Source organism: Magallana gigas, chromosome 10, assembly GCF_963853765.1.
Source record: "Magallana gigas chromosome 10, xbMagGiga1.1, whole genome shotgun sequence".
NCBI classification, from domain to species: Eukaryota; Metazoa; Mollusca; class Bivalvia; order Ostreida; family Ostreidae; genus Magallana; species Magallana gigas.
In genome coordinates, this window is record NC_088862.1 from 10,927,468 (window position 1) to 10,945,733 (window position 18,266).

The following is an 18,266-nucleotide window of genomic DNA, read 5'->3' on the forward strand; positions in this document are numbered from 1 at the left end:
ATGAGACAAGGCATTTTTTGTGATAAAAAACATTTTTTTAAATAGAATATTTTTTTCTCCAAGAGTAAAGTTTTTTTTTGCAGTTGTCTTTGTAAAAATACTATTGTGTAATATGCTCGCACATTTAATAAACACATACTTCTATTTAACAAATAGGTGGTGCTCTAAAACATGTTTTGATGATAATTTGACATTGTACATTTATATGACCTGATTCTTCTTCTAAAGAAAATCCTTCTTAAGAAGATTTTTGTGTAAAGATACAGGAAAACATCCAAATTTAAAATTTAAATTACTATTTAAATTACTTTGTATAGATTTTAATTTAGAATTTAAATTACTATGTATGAATTTTTTTTCTTTACTAAATAATACTTTGTAGATAATCAAAACATGATTTTTTATTTTAGATCTAATAGACATTGTTTTTACCACCCACCTTCCTTGAACCAAGTAAATTACTATAAAAGGATATTTTGATTTTAGTTAAATAGTTGGTGTTCTAAAACACAAGGTACATGTAGTTGGACGTGTATGCCTATTCACTTAATGCTTATGTACCTCTCATGCTCCTATGAATCGCAAAACCAAAGTAAAGTTTACAACAAAACATCCTTTAATGTGGCGTTATTAAAATGTAGGCCCGTATCATGCAGTGCAACAATTCTTCGGTACTAGTATCATAACACTTTTCTTTTTCAAATCGTGACACACGTAATTTTTTTTCATTAGATATTCATTTTTGACTTGTTGTCAGTAAGGCCTAAAAGGCATATCAATTTTAAGACAACAAAGTTATAAGAGAGACTGTTGAAGTTTTATTAAGATATATGTAGAATAATTAAGGCGAAATAGGGATAAACGTAAATATGTGAACATGATTATTTTAATTGTTCATATTAAAATACTCTTTTGTCACTACGTGCAAATGTCCGAGAAGGTAATGTGTAGCACAAAAAGAATGGATGAATCGTCTTATATTTCGTTGATATGATTCGTCTTCAATTTTGTAAATGCATTCTCTCTCCCAGTAGATGACGATTCGAATAATACTTCACTCCCATTGTTTTCTTGATGGCATGCATCCACAATTTTGGGGTTTGTTGCAACAGTTCGTAAATGTACACACTTGTCTCGATTCAAGTTGATGCAACATTTGTTTGCAAAATAATAGAAGACGAATTCGATAATCAAAACTAATAACCCTGCAATGATACCAACTCCTGTTAGATAAAAAGCCGCTTGAAGGTCGATTAAAGAAATGGATTTCGATTGAAGACCAGAAGGTGCAAAACAAAAAATCGACTTTGGCCAGTGTTTTTCTTTAAAGGTTTGTAGAATGCCTCCTTCCTGAAGGGATATTATTCTGCAATTGACAACGTATTTATTGAGTTCTGATTTGCATATACACAAACGTTCTCTATCCAACAGAATGAAAAACTGCATATCTCTTTTGAGTAGAGGCAGTATAATCAAGAATGTCCGTGCTTGCTGTATGAAAAAAAAATCTAAAAAATTTTAAGGTTCAGTATAACAATGTAAAAAGTTTTAGAGGTCAGTATTTTTTTCATTGTAAAATACTGTTGTTTAAATTTTTTTAACCAAATTGAGTCCAGCTTTGCTTGCCAAAATATCTTTCATTTTAATGATTTTATCTAAATAATGAAAACATATTGATGAATGTGATACTTGTAAACTTCTAACGATGTGATTTACCGGTTACATAATTATACAAACGAGTTTTCGAGGAGCATGTTGTAAAGTTGGTCCATAAAAGCAACTAACGTAATCATAAATTGTATATCTTGATATTTTAAACTATTTTTGGTATCTTGAAAGCTGCTATTTTTACTAAATTACCGCAACTGATTCCTAAGAACACTGATGGATTCAAATTCAAATCGATATATAGTGTGTTAAAGATAATGGTATGATACTTACTGATCGGAGAAGGTTTTTGTGTACAAGGAGTTATTTGGCAGACCCACAGCATAAAAGTTATTCGGAATCTCCTCCTCAGCTGTCATCAAGTCGCATTGATTTGATTTTCGAATGTCCATATAAACTTTATCTCCAAAGTAAACATACTTCTCCCGATACATTTTGTCGATGTGGACATTAGGATCCGGACTTAACACCTCTGGATCCGTCTCGTTAAACTTTTTGATCCCTGCCCACACAGCTTGTAAAGTATCCACTGTAGATGACTGCAATTTTTTTTAAAGTACTGTCTTTTTACAATTAATCAATTTATATAAATTTCAATACATTTGCATTAAGCATTTCTGTCCCTTGAGCAATATTTTTTCTATAGTATGATTTTTTTTATTGGAATAGACACATTTAAATCCAGTTAGGTAAGGAGCTATACATTCTCTGGTTTTTCTCTGATATATCATATGGAAAAGGTATACATGTTCAAGGCGTGTTTGTAGACTAGTCTAAGTGCAAAATACACCATACTTGGACTGGCAAAAAAATTTGGTACAGTGTTAAAATAAATATATCTAAAATATCTTACATTAAACCAAGTCACAAAGAAGGTGCCACCAATTGTACCCCATTTATACTCTGATTGAGCAATCATCTCATCCAGAGAATTAAATGGCGGTTTATCTAATGGTACAGTTAGGAAAGCGATCAGGTTTCCACTGTACGTTCCAACCAGAACGATAGAAAACAACCAGAAAGCGCTGACGAGGGTACGGCCACTGGGGGATTTAGGAACACTTTCGCCTCCTTCAACAGAACAATGATGGTCATACAAAATTTACTTGCGACTTCTCATAGTTTTAGTAGAGTAAGTATTTAAAGGGATCTAGGAATTCATACACATACATTATTCGCAGGAATAAAGTTTTGTTTAAGATTAAGACTCAAAATGAAGCACTATCATGGATTAATGATGTCCTTGAATTAATCATACTTACTCGTACATTTCATTGAACGATAGATATATTGTTTGAAATTTCATATGAAACATCCACATTTTATCTTCCGTATGATACAGTAAAAACGGTTATAGAAAACACGCTTATAATGAACTGACGCTTACAGCGGCGTAATTTTTATTTACCAAGGCTAATTTACATGTTGTAAACGTGACGGATATAACTAATTACGTTTATAACAAAGTACATTCAAACGTCACTTGCGTTTCATTTTAAGCGTGTTTTACTGCATATTGACTCCACTGAACTTCTTAAGTTTATTTTTGTTCATAGTTTTTGGTTGCAGGGTACCTTGAGTCAGCAGAGCACCAAACATGTACCAAAAGGAGTGCTGGAAATCCTGTTGACCCTGGGTACCATGGACTTTGTAATATGGAGACAGTTGTTCTGTTATACACAAAAAGAAGGCATAAACTACCAGAACTACCGCCGTGCATACCATTACCTGTAATACATAAACATTTATGCATATAAAGTTTAGGGTAAGTTCGAGTTTTATTAATTTTGCAAATCAAAGAAATCTTTCTTGAACTAGGCTTACGGCAATCATATTTGTGTGAGGCATTATACATGTAACACCTATGTTAACAATTCTAGACATCAAAAGAAGTAAAAAAATGGAAATAGTTCTGAGCTGAAATAGTGTCTATGTCATTGATATTTACCTCCCATCGTAGTGGTTTCGCAAGAATGAAGAGTTTCTTTTCATTAGGGTCAGGTTTTTTCATCAGAAGGGTAGAAGTATCGTAATAGAACGGAATAGTGAAGTCCATCACCATTTCTCTGTCAGGGCGTACAGAGGTAGTAGCTACCATTAAATCAACTTCCTGTTTTGGATTCAATTCATATGTAGAGTACATATTGTAACTGCAACGTTTCATAATAAGTCAATATGGCTTCTTAGATTGAAACACCAATCGAGAATTTTGAGAACTGAACTTTTGGATCGAGAAAACCGACCATTTAATTATTTGTACCACGTGGACTTTGATTGACAGTAATTGACACGTGCTGAAAACTACAAGATCTTTGTCCCACGGTCATCATAGAAAACGAGGTTAAAGCGATTCTCTAAATGAAACACATCCTTACTTACTCGATAATTCATAAATGGTTTACCAATTTAGGTTCATTTTAAAATGAATAGACATGAATATGTCAAATAACCCTGTCCAGGAGATTCTTTGCGAGCCCTGCATGTGTTTTGTTTACAGTAAATACGCATGCGTAATAGTATAGAAGGCTGAACCCCGAACACGTTGCGATGTAAATATGTGATAGGTTTTACGTAATTATAAATTTTAATAAAATAATAATATTTATTGCATAGAGAACTTTGAAATTTTCTGAAAGTTTATGCATTCATGAGTAGTACAAAAATACCGAACCCGATCGGAATATTTTTTCAAGTCGGTTTTTTGATCAGATGCGCCGTACTGTCTCTTTAAATTATTTAAAAGTAGTAAATTTTATGGAAGATGATGAAGGTATGTAATGTTTGGCTTTCGTTGGCTACACTACCCGTCTTTCTAATTGTCCCACCATTCCACTCCATGACCCATTTTGCAGCAGTGTCCCGAATTCCCCATCTGGCGCTTCTATCACAGTGTATCTACGTTGAACGAAACGAAATGGACAGTTAAGTTCATAACATTCATTAAATGATCGAAAACAATACCTTTAGATTAATATATCGGTGTTCTAAAAGTTAAGACTGACTACGAAATCTATGTGCACGCTTCTGAAAAGTTGGCTAAAATTATTTTTTCCTCTACGATATGCTATTCGGATACTATACCCTAAATCTAGTACATGTACATGTAACTATAATATGTTTCATATTTGTATATGTGCAAATACTCATAATAGCCCCGATGGAACTTTGTTTTCTCTAGAATATACTGTAGAAGCACATATTTTAGTTGGGTTAATATTTCGTTGCTTTTCAACCAAATTGTAATGCGCATAAATTAAGTTTGTAATGTGATATTTTATAATACATATGTAGAAACCAGACACAACCTAATACTATTAAACAAGACCCCAAAAGCTGACTGCGTGTCTACTTAGGGTCTGGTTGGGGTGCACTTTTAAAGAATTGAATCTACTCTGGGTCTGATTTGGATTTATAAGAGATCAGCACTTGAGGTGTGCTTTTTGCACTTAAGTGTGAAGCAGACCCGTCCTTTTTTCTACTGCCTTTAGGCCCGACACTTGTGTATTTCAATTACACATGTAGGGACACTTTTCAGTAGCAAAAGAGTCACCTTCTGAAATTTGGGTCTGCATTTTAATTCCATTCTGGGTCTGCTCTGTGTCAGCCTGAGGTCTGCTTGGGGTCTGCTCTGAATCCTCCATAACAGACCCGATGCCGACACAGAAATTACACCCGAGGTTTCATTGGTGTCTGTCTTCTGTTAAGTTGAGTCTGGTTTTGAATGCACTTACGTAAAGTTGAGTGCTTTTGCTAACTCTCGAAGAAGATCCATACAGTATCCGAAATATTTCACAGTCGTTCCATTCTCAATAAATCTTTCCGTAAACGGTGGCCACTTAGAAAACCAAAGACTTTTAACAGTTAAGTTAATTTTTGATATTAATACAAGATAACAGAATATAAACATACACATTTATGGCCAAATGCCGGAATTTTAAGGTTTTTTTTATTTATTATGATATTTCAATGAACATATCATACCCTGTCGTAAACTCATAACAAACAAACATGATAACGAGAGAAATTTATACAATCTTCTGTATACTAGTACTTTTTGATTGTGAATTACAATTTTTGTTTATCTGATTGCGTTTCACAGACCAAGTTTCCTTTTTTGTTAAAGAAATATCTATAGAATTTAATTGAAAAGAATGTTTGTCTGGTTTTAAGTTAAAGCAAGGATACTATGTCATGTATTAATTGAGATATTTTCAATAAGTGAGCTTCCCTTAAGGAAAAAGATAAAATAAGAAAACCTGTACTGCATGCTAGTATATTTTTCGTCTAACTGCAGGTAATTCACCAGAACAGTTACTTTCAAAAGCCTTAATTACGGTTACTTGAATTTAATTGATCTATATTACCTACCCAGATTGTTGTGACAAACAAGTGTCGGCAATTGAATCCAAAATTGGAATTTGGAAAAAACGAGGAATACGTTAGTAGTCCATTTGAATCAACACAGCCAATTGGTTCGAATTGTCGATAAAGATTGCACCGAGGTGAACAGTCTAATTTTGTTTTCCACAGCAATGTGTATAAGAAGAAAATGTTGGCATCGCTTTTTCTTGTAGTACAGTTCTACAATCAATTTTGAAGTTTCTGTAAATTTTTATTGTTCTAGAGGATGTATGACACAGGTGACAATAGGCACTGCATATCGACTAATTACAAGATAAAAGAAAAGGAACAATATCCGAATTGTATTACTGCAATTCGAAATATCATCTGTCGTGTTTTACAAATATTTAAGCCCACTGACGTCAATTTCTATATTTGTTATTTCTTCGAAAAACAGTTCTTTTAATCCTTTTGTAGGATTGTACAATACTATTATCAAACTAGACACGATCTAGTTGCGAGCAACGAGTAGGCCTTCCTTACGATTGTAGACGGTAAAAAAAGGACTTTGACGAAAAAATTGTCGTTTTTAAACAAAATCTGAAAAACAATTTGTTGAGTCATCTTTTGGGGATACAAACTCTTTTTTAATCAAAGAATTGAGGTATAAAAAAGGGATTTATGAGTATTTTAGTCCCTAATTTTCAGTGTCAGTCCATTTTCTTAAAGTTTAATGAAAATTCTTGCCATTTCAAACACATTTAGTTCAACATACATTGAATGTTTAAAAATTATGTATCGTTCTCGAGATATCTGGAAAATAGCGATATAGAAACCAACCCTATAACTCCGTTTAGGGACCTTTTAGGGAAAATAGTGTTGCATATTGTGAAGCACATGATCTTGAGTATCTTTTCTTTAATACTGCTTTTCAATTTTTTTTCTCCATTTTGAGATATTGAAAATCATAATTTTGGATTTCAGGCCCCTTAAAACCCCTTAATTACGTATAAAAGGAACAAACAATTGTACTATACACTTAAAAAACATCAAAATAATTCATTGTAAAACGTTATTATAAGTATGCATAAAAGATATCTCGGTCCATTTTTAAAAGGGTAATTAAAACCGCTTTTTTTTCTTTTGTCAAATGGAAGCTCTTATTTGTTACACATGTTTTAACAAAATACGTTCGCGAAAAAAGATATTAAAAGACAATCAGGAAAAATCTCGACCTTTTTCTAGCCTTGATTTTTTAGCTCAGGTGGGCTTCGGCTCTATTGGTCAAAGAATGATGTAAATACCAATGTCAATATCAAATCATTTGTCTTCAATTCTGGAACTAATTACTTCAAATCAATATTTTTAATTATAAAGTAGAAAAAAGCCAGATAAGCTGATTCTCTGAAAATTAGTAAAGCATCGATATCAAAAACGAAAATGACGTCATCAATACAAACAATATTCCAATAAAGTTAAAAGACATTTTATATTTTAGTTCTGACAGGTTATTTTAATCGCCGGCGCTATTTTTTAACCTTTTAAGAGGACTAGATTGTTGTGGCCAGTTGTATGTTAATGTCCTTAAATACCAGCGCTATTTACATTTAAGGTACATGTACTAGTATATGAAAAAGGAAATTTTCAAAGCTAAAATATATGAAACATTTACTTACTAAGTAGAATTTAATGGCTGACAAATTTATATTTAAAATTTCAAGGAAGATATATTGGTTAATTTGTTGACGACCTTGAGCCTCTATAATTAAGGAATTAGAATAAGCAAACCTTAGGCTATCTGATAAGATGAACATAAATTCAATGACCTAATTAACATATTGGTGTCATTGACATTCACAAGTTTAAAAACTCTATGAAAAAGGTTGCTAGCAACTCCGGCTGAATCAGGCTTCGTTATTCTGATAAGATTTGTTTATTGGCGTTAGTTTGATAATTCTAATGCATATATATCTTAACATTAACCACTTCAAACTGTAATACATATATACCTTAACATTGACCACAGGTTCAAATTCCTTTTCAATAAGATTCAGCAAAATGACGTTGTCAAGGATGGAATTGTTGGTCCCTATGTCATCATCAAAGTCTGGAGACGTAGTAACAACGAACCACGAAGAATGGTCTCTTAGCGCAGTAAAACGAAAGTTTCTTTTGGATTGGTCGAAAACACTCGCCTAAAATTATTTCAACGTTATGCCAAAAAAAATCCACAAGGTCACAAGATTTTAAGATAAAATAATAAATCATATCAAAATTTTCTACATGATATAAAAATTGATGAGAGAGAGAGAAAGAGAGAGAGATGAAGAGAGATAACTCATTACATTGTTTATCATTTTTAAGCAGTTGCGTTTTCAATTACAAACCAGAAAAAAAAATCATTAATGATTTAAGGTAATGACAACTTGACAAAAAACTATAAGTGTGAATATTCCTACTCTAAGGTCGGTATATCTTTACAATCACCCTTATCCTTAGAGCATTAACCTTGCGGATATAATGTCCAATTTTACATAAAATAATTATGATACTGTTGCAATGATTGAGCAGCAATGATCAGTAAATTATTTATATTCCCCTGCCAATAATCTATAACTGTTTACGTTTTGAACAAAAAAAAAATCATTAGTTTACAGAGAAGATGCGTTTATTTCATTCTATATTTTATGTCTCTCTGATGCAAGTTTATTATAAAGGAGCTTAAGTTTAATTCAAACATATACACTAAACACGCACATGAGATTTGTTTCATAACGGAAACTACATCTTGTTGTTTCTTCTCCAAACATACAAAAGCAAACTACTGATTAATCACTGCTATTTCGTTTCACCATTTGAATCCACGGGGCGTTTATCACCAAAATTCCTTCTTTAAAAACAATAAACTTTTGAATAGAACCAAAAACTTCTAATTTCTTTGTACTACACTGTTCAGTGAAATTATCAAGCGTTTAAACAGAAGATAAACCAGTATTAAAAAAGAATAGTTTGAACTTGTCTATAGTCTGAACATGAGCCATCAGCCAATAAACAACAGTTAAAACAAATAACCCCATACGTATTTCTATACAATTAAGCCTACTTTTAATGTTGTATAGGTCAAATATTTGTTTTTATAAAACAATGTGATGTCTCAGTTTACCTGTTTCAGAATCCTTCTTGTATTATTTGGGCTACAGAAAATGGTAAAGTTGATGTGATGTTCAGCCAATTCAAGATATAGCCCTTTCAGAAGCATCAACAAATTATGCTCATCAGAAATGTCGTCAACATTGTAAAGTTTTTGTACAAAATAATCTTGGTTGATTCGCTCAGTGAATACATCAACAAGAAGAGCTTTAAAAGAAATTTGGACGAGTAAGTAAAACATGACTGTTACTGTCATAAGGCGAGTAAAATACAAAACCATCAATAAAATAGATTTAAAAAAGAATAGACTGATTAAGATAAAAACACAATGGCTTTGAAAACATGAAGATTATTTTTCCAATAAAGCTTAAAGAGGAATATAAATAATTTTTTTTACCAATGGTTCAATAAAATTCATCAGCTGCATTGCGAATTTTCTTACCATACAGATTGTCGAAGAAAATGACGGACAAACGCCACCTTAGTTCCTTGAAGATAGCAATTGACATGGACGCGACCTTTTGAAGTTGAAATTGACTTCTGTTTTCTTTTACGATCCGGCGACCATCGCTGATTACCTCTAATGCTGTGGCTTCGGGATTGTTTACAGAGGGCCAACAGTTCCTTGTCTGTTCGGTAATTATTGTTTTGCTGGTGAAATATCCAGCAAAGTCTTGGATAAATGTCGGGATGTTTGAGGGAAAAAAGATAAAATCGTAGTCTTTTTTGCTCATTTCATGAACTATGAAAGAGATATAAAACAGTAAATTCAGATTTATTGTCAAATAAATGGAGGATAAAGAAGATCAAATCTAATATGTTGATAGATAAATTAAAAAAATCCCAGACATTTATACATAAATGTTTACACAAATACACACTAAAAAAAGATAGAGCATTTATATGTTAAAATTTAATATTACTTTAAATTTTCACAAATATATTATCCTAAGATCAAATACAATATATACCTTTCTGTAGAACAAGATATGGTTCAGAAAAGTCCACAAAATAGATTATGCATCTGTTGGTTTGTATTTCATCAAGGTTTACTTCTTGTAATTTACTGTAAACTATACCTGTACAAAAATGTTTTCATAGTGGTTAAGTTTACTTCCTTATTTTCTTCATATACAAATGAAACAGTGGCAGTCAATTTGATCTCAATGAATACGTTATTTATGTTTAACACTGTTCTTCCTGAGACGAGCAGCTCACCGCAGTTCGCTTTTTGTCTTTAAGGTGGAATAACACATCGTCACAAAATGGCTGACCTCTGATCGAAACGATATTTCGTTTCATTGAAAGATTGTTTTATGGCAACATGTAACTTACTCTATAGCCGAGAGGATAAGGACTCGGTCTTGTGATCCGTACATCCGGAGTTTGAATCCTGTAGAGGCTTTTTGTTGTTACTTACTGAATTAATTTTTTTTACATAATCATTGTTTATCCCAAACTGCAATTTGTTCGCTTATTTGACATATTTATAGTTTATTTATCATTATATCTTTCATAATCAAAAACATTACTGTAAATATGAGTGCTTTTCAAGGTGTGTTGTTCCGCCTTAATTGAAGTATATCACTTGTGTGAATGAAAAATGTCATTAATTAAAAACAGTAAATTACGAAAAATAGGTTTACAAGGAAAGGGGAAGTCAGCAAAATATCAAACAATTTGCGCAAGACGATACATGTACATGTAGATTACTTATAGAAATGTATAACAAGTAACCATCTTTGATTAACCTAAAGAACACTAGATCAAAACAAAATCCTGAATAACGAACCCGATTTTCTTTGTTTGGCATATATATATATATATATATATATATATATATATATATATATATATATATATATATATATATATATATATATATATATATATATATATATATATATTTATATATATATATTAAAATTAAACTAAGAATTACGTTTACCAATCTTTTCTAAATGGAACACATTTTGATTTTTTCTTTCAAAATGATGAAATCTTACCTACCAATATGTTTACTCTCGCATTCACTAACATTGTTTTCCTTAGCATGATGAAATAAAATAAAACACGTTATTACGATCACATATTTGCTATATTTCTGTTCGTCCCACATTGCTTGTAGATGATTTCACTGCTTCATCTAAAACTTCTTTACATTTTATGCAGATGGAATGCGACATAGTTTTATTCTTTGATGCCACAAATAACGATTATTAAAAGCAAGTCTAAAATCTATAGCAAAGGTCATTATAAATTCAGAAAACGTGCTGATGGCTGCTGTTCTGTCTTGATTCTTGAACTGTACTCCTCTGCGTTATAATCAGTTTGAAAGATCCAAAAATAGAAAGCTAGTGCTTGCCATAGAATTTACCTTAAAGACAAATAAACTCCAGAAATACTCTGACAGGTTACGAGATGAAACTAAGTGTATTTCTTTCTCCTTTTCTCCTGTTTTGAATTTTGAAAAAATCGATGCGTTTTTGCTAAATGCCATGCTGTTCATCCACCAAATCGACCAGACTCCTCATGATGTAAAGTAATTTTCAATGACACAATTAAGTGCATACTTTACTAGGGTAGGACTTTCCCAGGTATAATTAAAGTCCATTGTGATAAAGTTCCTTAGAGAGTTTGATTTTTTTCGTATTCGCCAAGAGTGTATAAACTATTTATTCCAAGTAGTTCAACATTATTAAACACAGTTTCATTTTGAAAAGCAATTGCAGGAAAACATCACATTTTTAATATTGATTACATGTTTTGATAATTTATGACGTGTGGAGTTTTTTTTTAAGTGGACGAAATAGAAAAGACACAATATATCAATTACATAATATTGTGGTTTCCAATGAATACCAATTTTCGTGGATTTCGTTATTAAGTTGATCCACGAAATTGAGTGTTCATTTAAGTGCAATTTCTATTAACATTTTGTACTGATAGTGTTATTGGCCATGAATTTACGTATCCTTGAAACTGCGATTTTCACTTTATCCACGAAAATTGATACCCTTGAATATTAATGAAACCTCAGTAGCTAATTATATTTTTGATGAATATTTCATAAAGTTAATCGAACGTTTTTCTTTAATTGTGATGTATGTTTATATTTTTAATGATTAAAGAATAGCAATGTCATCTTCAAAGGATATTATCTTTTTATGATGACAATTATTGATGCATTTTTTGTCGGTAACGAAAGGAAATAGTGTAAACATATATCATGTACAGGTCATGTACAATACAATTGGTAAATGAATAATTTGAATTTAAATGCTTGTGTGTTTCAGCCCAAAGGACTTGGAATTTGAAAAAAAAATTGGGCACGAATTGTCCACACATTAATAAAAACCAAAAATTTTAATAACTTGACAATTACATTGTAATACATTTGCAAAAAGAACACCTTTAGAGTTATGTAATTCATATATTTTTTTATAGTTGTTTAATAGTGGAATATTCAAAATATCCCTTTTGTCGACCATGTTTCTATGTAATGAATAAATAACGAGATAGCGTTGCATAGTTTAGAGAAAACATTCTCTCCGAGGGCCGAAGGCCCGAGGAGGGGATGTTTTCTCTAAACTATTCAACACTATCGAGTTATTTATCTAACTTAAAAAAATTCCCCTCATTGGACCTCAGAGAAGCAATGACCCATTCATATGTCCAACTGTGCTGTAATACAAAAGCACCTAGCTCATTTATAATTCCAACAGTACCATACACAATAGTCTTACCAAACACACCTTTTATTCATGGACGAGTGAACATTAAAGAAAACCTTTCCGCTGTACTGAGCAGACATAGATTTAGATGATGAATTTTTTAACGCAAAGTATAGAAGTCCACAGTTCCGGGAAAGGCACGGATACCGTTTGAATGATATTTTAGAAATGCAATGACAAAGGAAAAAACAGAATTTTGACGTAAATTAACAGACGATGATTTGTGAAAAAATTTGATAGGAGTCTTACGAAGTCATAGTGCGACAATATCCCTTTTATTGTTAAAACTAATGAAAAGGAGTGTTATGGTTCAAGGTTCAAAGAGGAAGTCTAAAAGTGTTTATGGAAGTGATGTAATATGTGATCCCAAGTCTATTAAATTAAGAAAAAGGAAATACATATATTTCTGCTGAAATTTCATTCGTGGCTTATCGGATGTACATGTATGGATGACAAGATTCTGTGTTATAAATTTGGATTTATGTTGGAAATACACGTTTTCAACATTTTGTCATTTTTATTTGTTTGATGCACAGTTGGATATTTGAATATCCAACTGATGGGCGGTTGGATACTAAAAATATCCAACTGCCCATCAGTTGGATATTTATATATCCAACGACTGCTGATTGAATAGTGAAAATAAACGTTGACTAAATACAATGGTTGACGTCATAGAAGTTTAAAAAAAAAAATATACATGTGATATCTAAATCATTTAAACTATTTTAAAGAAAAAGAAAAAAAAATATACTGATCATACAACACAAAATAGGGCTTAAAATATACTTAACGAGAGTAGTTACACATTTTTCCTTAAAAATCATATCGGTACTCACCAATGGTTTTCCTATCATTCAATAATATATATTGAAGAAAAGATCAGCTGGGCAGTGGTATTATGATTAAACAGTTACATGTACTGTTTTTATTAATAACACCTTTTTACACCCCTCCCCCCATTCTGCATTCTTCCAAATGTCTCCTGCAATAAACCTTAAAGTCACAGTGATCTTTTTTGTATATCAACGTTTCGAGGATTACAAAATATTTGAAATATACAGATATTTTTTAAACAACAAATTAACTGCGGTTATTGATTTCGTAACCGATTCATCGTTCCAACAGAGTTTGCTAGTTAACTGATCAGCTATCTCCATCCTTAAAATATAATAGTGTGAACCAAATGCAGCAAACATAACTCTATTTCTCTTTAATTCTGTACTGACATCTGGTCATTGATTTTAATTTCATATTAAATAATTGAATAACAAAAATGTTGATTTTATGTAAATCACTAAAAATAAATGCAGGAAACCGATCCAATCGAGTCGTAAAGTACTTCGAACACGATCTCCACCTTTTTAGGTCACCTGAGTTTACTATTTTACTGAAATATGCATGATCATCTATGATCAATTCAGTATTTCTATTAATATTTCATTGTGTATAACATCAGACATGCAATTCTAGTTAAAATGCTTCGTATCATGTTCAGTTATTAATTGTATACCTGTCAAAAACCTGTATAGGCGTGATTTACCAAAATATTAATATTAATATTTTGACACTACCCCCGTACTTTAGTTACATTTTTACGAGATCAAACTATCTGCTTTGACCCGTAATAAGATCGAGTAAATACATGATAACTGTTTTAAACATGTTTATATTTACCGTATTAATCACCTTGTTCAGTTTTATGCCATTTTAATGCTCTTTCCGCGAGATAATCGTCATTTTACCTCCCACAACCATCTCTGTACGGAGCATGCTGTTTGACGGACCGCTTCACTCATCGACATGCAAACGTATTCTGACACTTATTTTTCACAGGTGCTTGAGGACAGGATTGACCCCCCCCCCCCCCCCTCATCGACATGCAAACGTATTCTGACACTTATTTTTCACATGTGCTTGAGGACAGGATCGACCCTCCCCCCTCCCCCCCCCCCCCCCCAGTATATAGGTCTGATTTTAAAAAAAAAAATGTTTGTTCTATGTAATTTTGGGCAATGGATGAATAAATTAGATTAGAAATATGTCATAAAAGGATAATTTAATAAAAAAAGAAAATTAAAGTCACGGGGGTCTATATACTTGGGGGAGGGGGGGGGGGGGTCGATCCTGTTCTCAAGCACCTGTGTTATTTTTGTGTTATCAACATTGTTGTATTCTTTATTATATTAATCATTATTGTATTTAAATGCTGACAACTATTTTTCCGTGTTTTTACCTCAGTATGATCGGTGATTGCTTTTATCTGTCGCCTCGATTGATGAGCTATGTCTTCGTAGCGAACTTTCGTATTCAAGTGTATCGCTACGCGCAATACTTCAGAAGGCGCTGAATTTTCAAAAATTCCTTTAGTGTAAAATTTCTGCAAGGATGTGTATAAAAGCTATGTGCGTATTTTGACTTAGAAATAAGTGTCTGTGTTATTAAATTAATCCAGACAAAGCTTCGTATAGGAATAAAATGTTTATTTATTATATAATTATATTTGTTCGGAAATTAGGAAACTTATCCGGAATGTCCAAAATCCATACAGATTTTTGATTGGTTGTTTTTGTCCGGACAGAAAAGGCAAGTACTCATTGGTTGGAGAAGTTTAGCTAGCTGGAGAAGCTAGTTCCAGCAGCAGTATCATTTGATCACTCGATCACATCCCGTTTGGTTGAGCACTCCTCAGAGAACTCCATATAAGGTAGATAAGCAAGATGAACCTGGTCGTAGACGACGTTAATTTTTATAAGGACTTCGCCGTCAGGACAGAATCGGTCTAGTATAGCAACCATGTATACCAGTCTTTCCAGTGTTATAGTTCTAGTTATTATTTGTGGTCTGTAAAAGGAACTGTTATATTTGAACTGTTTCAAGTTTAGAATCACGAGTTGTCCGGATTGTTCGGAATCCGTATTATTGCTGTTCGGATTTTCTTAATTCATTAGATCAAATAGGTTATTCATTTTTATACCGAGTTGTCCGGATAAGGCTGACAAGATTATTTACAGTTTACTGGAAATTATGAGGACTTAAATAGCATACCTAGTACAAATGGGGAGGGGGTGTGATTTTACCAGATAGAATTAGACTGCGTGTGTCGAGTTTAGCTGTCCGGATCGGCGCAAGTGTATGCATTTAATATTTAGTAATTCAGTACAATTCGTATACGCTGTTTATTGTTGATATTGAGCTTGAGAACGACAAATCCTGCAGATACGAGAACTAGTCGCATTTTCTTCATTTTTTTATTACGAGTTTTTTTTTTTTTTAAACGGTGATAGCCCCGGGTTTCATGTTGTATTGTTTGAAATGGTCAGCATCTTAGTCTGTGTTGTGATATTGATATATTTTGCCATCCTGAATAAATTGATGTTTCTTAGAAAAACAGTGTTTTTCTTTTTTGGCAAGGGCCGCTCGACTTGCTACATTACTATTGCTATCCGTTTTCATCCGTCGTCGTGTGACGTGCGTCGTGCCTTAACAATTTTACATTCTTAACTTCTTATTTAAAACTACAAGGCTGATTGTTACCATTTTTGGTGGAGGCATCTCTATGGTAAGAGGAATCTAAATTGTTAAATCCATGGATCTACCACCTAGGGGCGCCACAGATGGGGCCAAATATGCAAAAAAATGACAAATTTTCCAAAAATCTTCTTCTCTAATCCCACATAGGTGAGGAAAAAACTGGTTGCATAGTTATGATGTCCATGAAGCCCTCTACCAAAATTGTGAAATTCATGGCCCCTGGGACAGGGGTTCAGGCTCTAGGGTGGGGCCAATATGGTCATAAAGTTACAATGTATTAAATCTTAAACAATCTTCTTCTCTAGTCCCATATATATTTGTTAAAAACTAAATGCCTGGTTATGATGTCCATGAGGCCCTCTACCAAAATTGTGAACTTCGTGACCCATGGGTCAGTGTTTCAGGCTCTAGGGTGGGGCCAATATGGCCATATAGTAAAAATGTATTAAATCTTAGAAAATCTTCTTCTCTACTCCCATATATATATATTTGTTAAAAACTCAATGCATGATTATGATGCCCATAAGTCCCTCCATCAAAATTGTGAAATTGATGACCCCTGGGTCAGGGGTTCAGGCTCTAAGGTGGAGCCAATATGGCCATATAGTAAAAATGTATTAAATCTTAGAAAATATTCTTCTCTACTCCCATATATATTTGTTAAAAACTAAATGCTTGGTTATAATGTCCATAAAGCCCTCTACCAAAATTGTGAAATTCATGACCCCTTTGTTAGGGGTTCAGGCTCTAGGGTGGGGCCAATATGGCCACATAGTAAAAATGTATTAAATCTTACAAAATCTTCTTCTCTACTCCCACACATGTGGGCAAAAAACTCAATACATGGTTATGATGTCCACTAACTCCTCTTACATAAATTGTGAAATTCATGGCCCCTGGGTCAGGGGTTCAGGACATGGGGAGGGCAATATGGCAATACAGTGTTAATGCATATAATGTTTAAAAATTTTCTTCTCTATTCTCACACATCAGAACAAAAAAACTGACTTATAATTATGTTTACCAGAAAGTCCTCTCCTGAAATTTTAATTTTCATTAACTCTAGGGCAAGGCCAAAATGGATGAATAGGTGTTAATGCACATAATGTTAAAAAAGTATCTTCTTTACTCCCACACACCTGAAAGGAAAACTGAATTCATGATTTTGTAGACCAGATATTTAAGTTTTTATATATTTTATTATAGGTTTCACAGTTCTTTTTGAAGATTCCAAGCAGGAAGGTGGTCGTCATTACAAATTTATAATTTTTTAACTCCAGAATGAAACCTAGTTAAATGCATATATGAGACTTCTCGACAAGTTTGTGTATGGGTTATATGCTACTCACTTGACCGTTAATGCCAATTGGCCTCTTGTTAACAAATACGCTTATTGTCGAGTATATGTAATTACTTACTCGAATACAATTTTTAGCCGGGCTCTGCTGAAAGTAGAGTCCTGGCTGTAGGGAGGCAAATCGCCAATGTTACTATAAATAGCACAACTTCAAACGTAAACAAAAACCAAACAGCGTCAAAGTAAAAGCTTCCGCTATACCAAATAGTTACACAAAGAGCTACGTTTAACCAAAAGTGTTGGCATTTTGTTTCTTTTTTTTAATTTCGAGAGAATTTTGTTTTCATATTGATAACGTGTTTTAAAAACAAAACTTTGCATTTTGGACACATACAATGCGCATGAATTTCCATGAACTACTTTGCTGCGCGTTGAAGAAATGGGGATTGAATATATAGCGCTTGTTGCAAAATTCAAGGCAGCAACTGTTGAACTCGTTTCTACTAGTCAGACACATTTTTGTTTATAGCCGCTTACAAAAT

General features: G+C 32.7%; 1 protein-coding gene across 1 annotated transcript; it reads right to left on the bottom strand.

Annotated features, from left to right (window-relative positions):
* Nucleotides 1-813: 813 nt before the first annotated feature.
* LOC105318982 (glutamate receptor U1) lies at nt 814-11,857 on the bottom strand. Its single transcript, XM_034453203.2, has 13 exons — nt 11,170-11,857; nt 10,131-10,238; nt 9,602-9,901; nt 9,173-9,366; nt 8,019-8,204; nt 6,037-6,249; nt 5,400-5,503; nt 4,473-4,563; nt 3,617-3,778; nt 3,243-3,396; nt 2,522-2,739; nt 1,942-2,207; nt 814-1,366 (listed from the first exon to the last, which is right to left on the bottom strand). The coding sequence occupies exons 1-13, from the start codon at nt 11,276-11,278 to the stop codon at nt 976-978; spliced, it is 2,496 nt and encodes an 831-aa protein (XP_034309094.2). The 5' UTR covers nt 11,279-11,857; the 3' UTR covers nt 814-975.
* Between the last annotated feature and the right edge of the window lie 6,409 nt (nt 11,858-18,266).

Excerpts from the sequence above, each read along its gene's own strand:
- LOC105318982 (XM_034453203.2), bottom strand. The coding sequence starts at position 11,278 with ATGTGGGACGAACAGAAATATAGCAAATATGTGATCGTAATAACGTGT. Across the intron at positions 10,239-11,169 it reads ATGCGAGAGTAAACATATTG|GTATAGTTTACAGTAAATTA; the intron begins GTAGGTAAGATT and ends ATTTTTGTACAG. Across the intron at positions 2,208-2,521 it reads TCTTTGTGACTTGGTTTAAT|TCATCTACAGTGGATACTTT; the intron begins GTAAGATATTTT and ends AAAAAATTGCAG.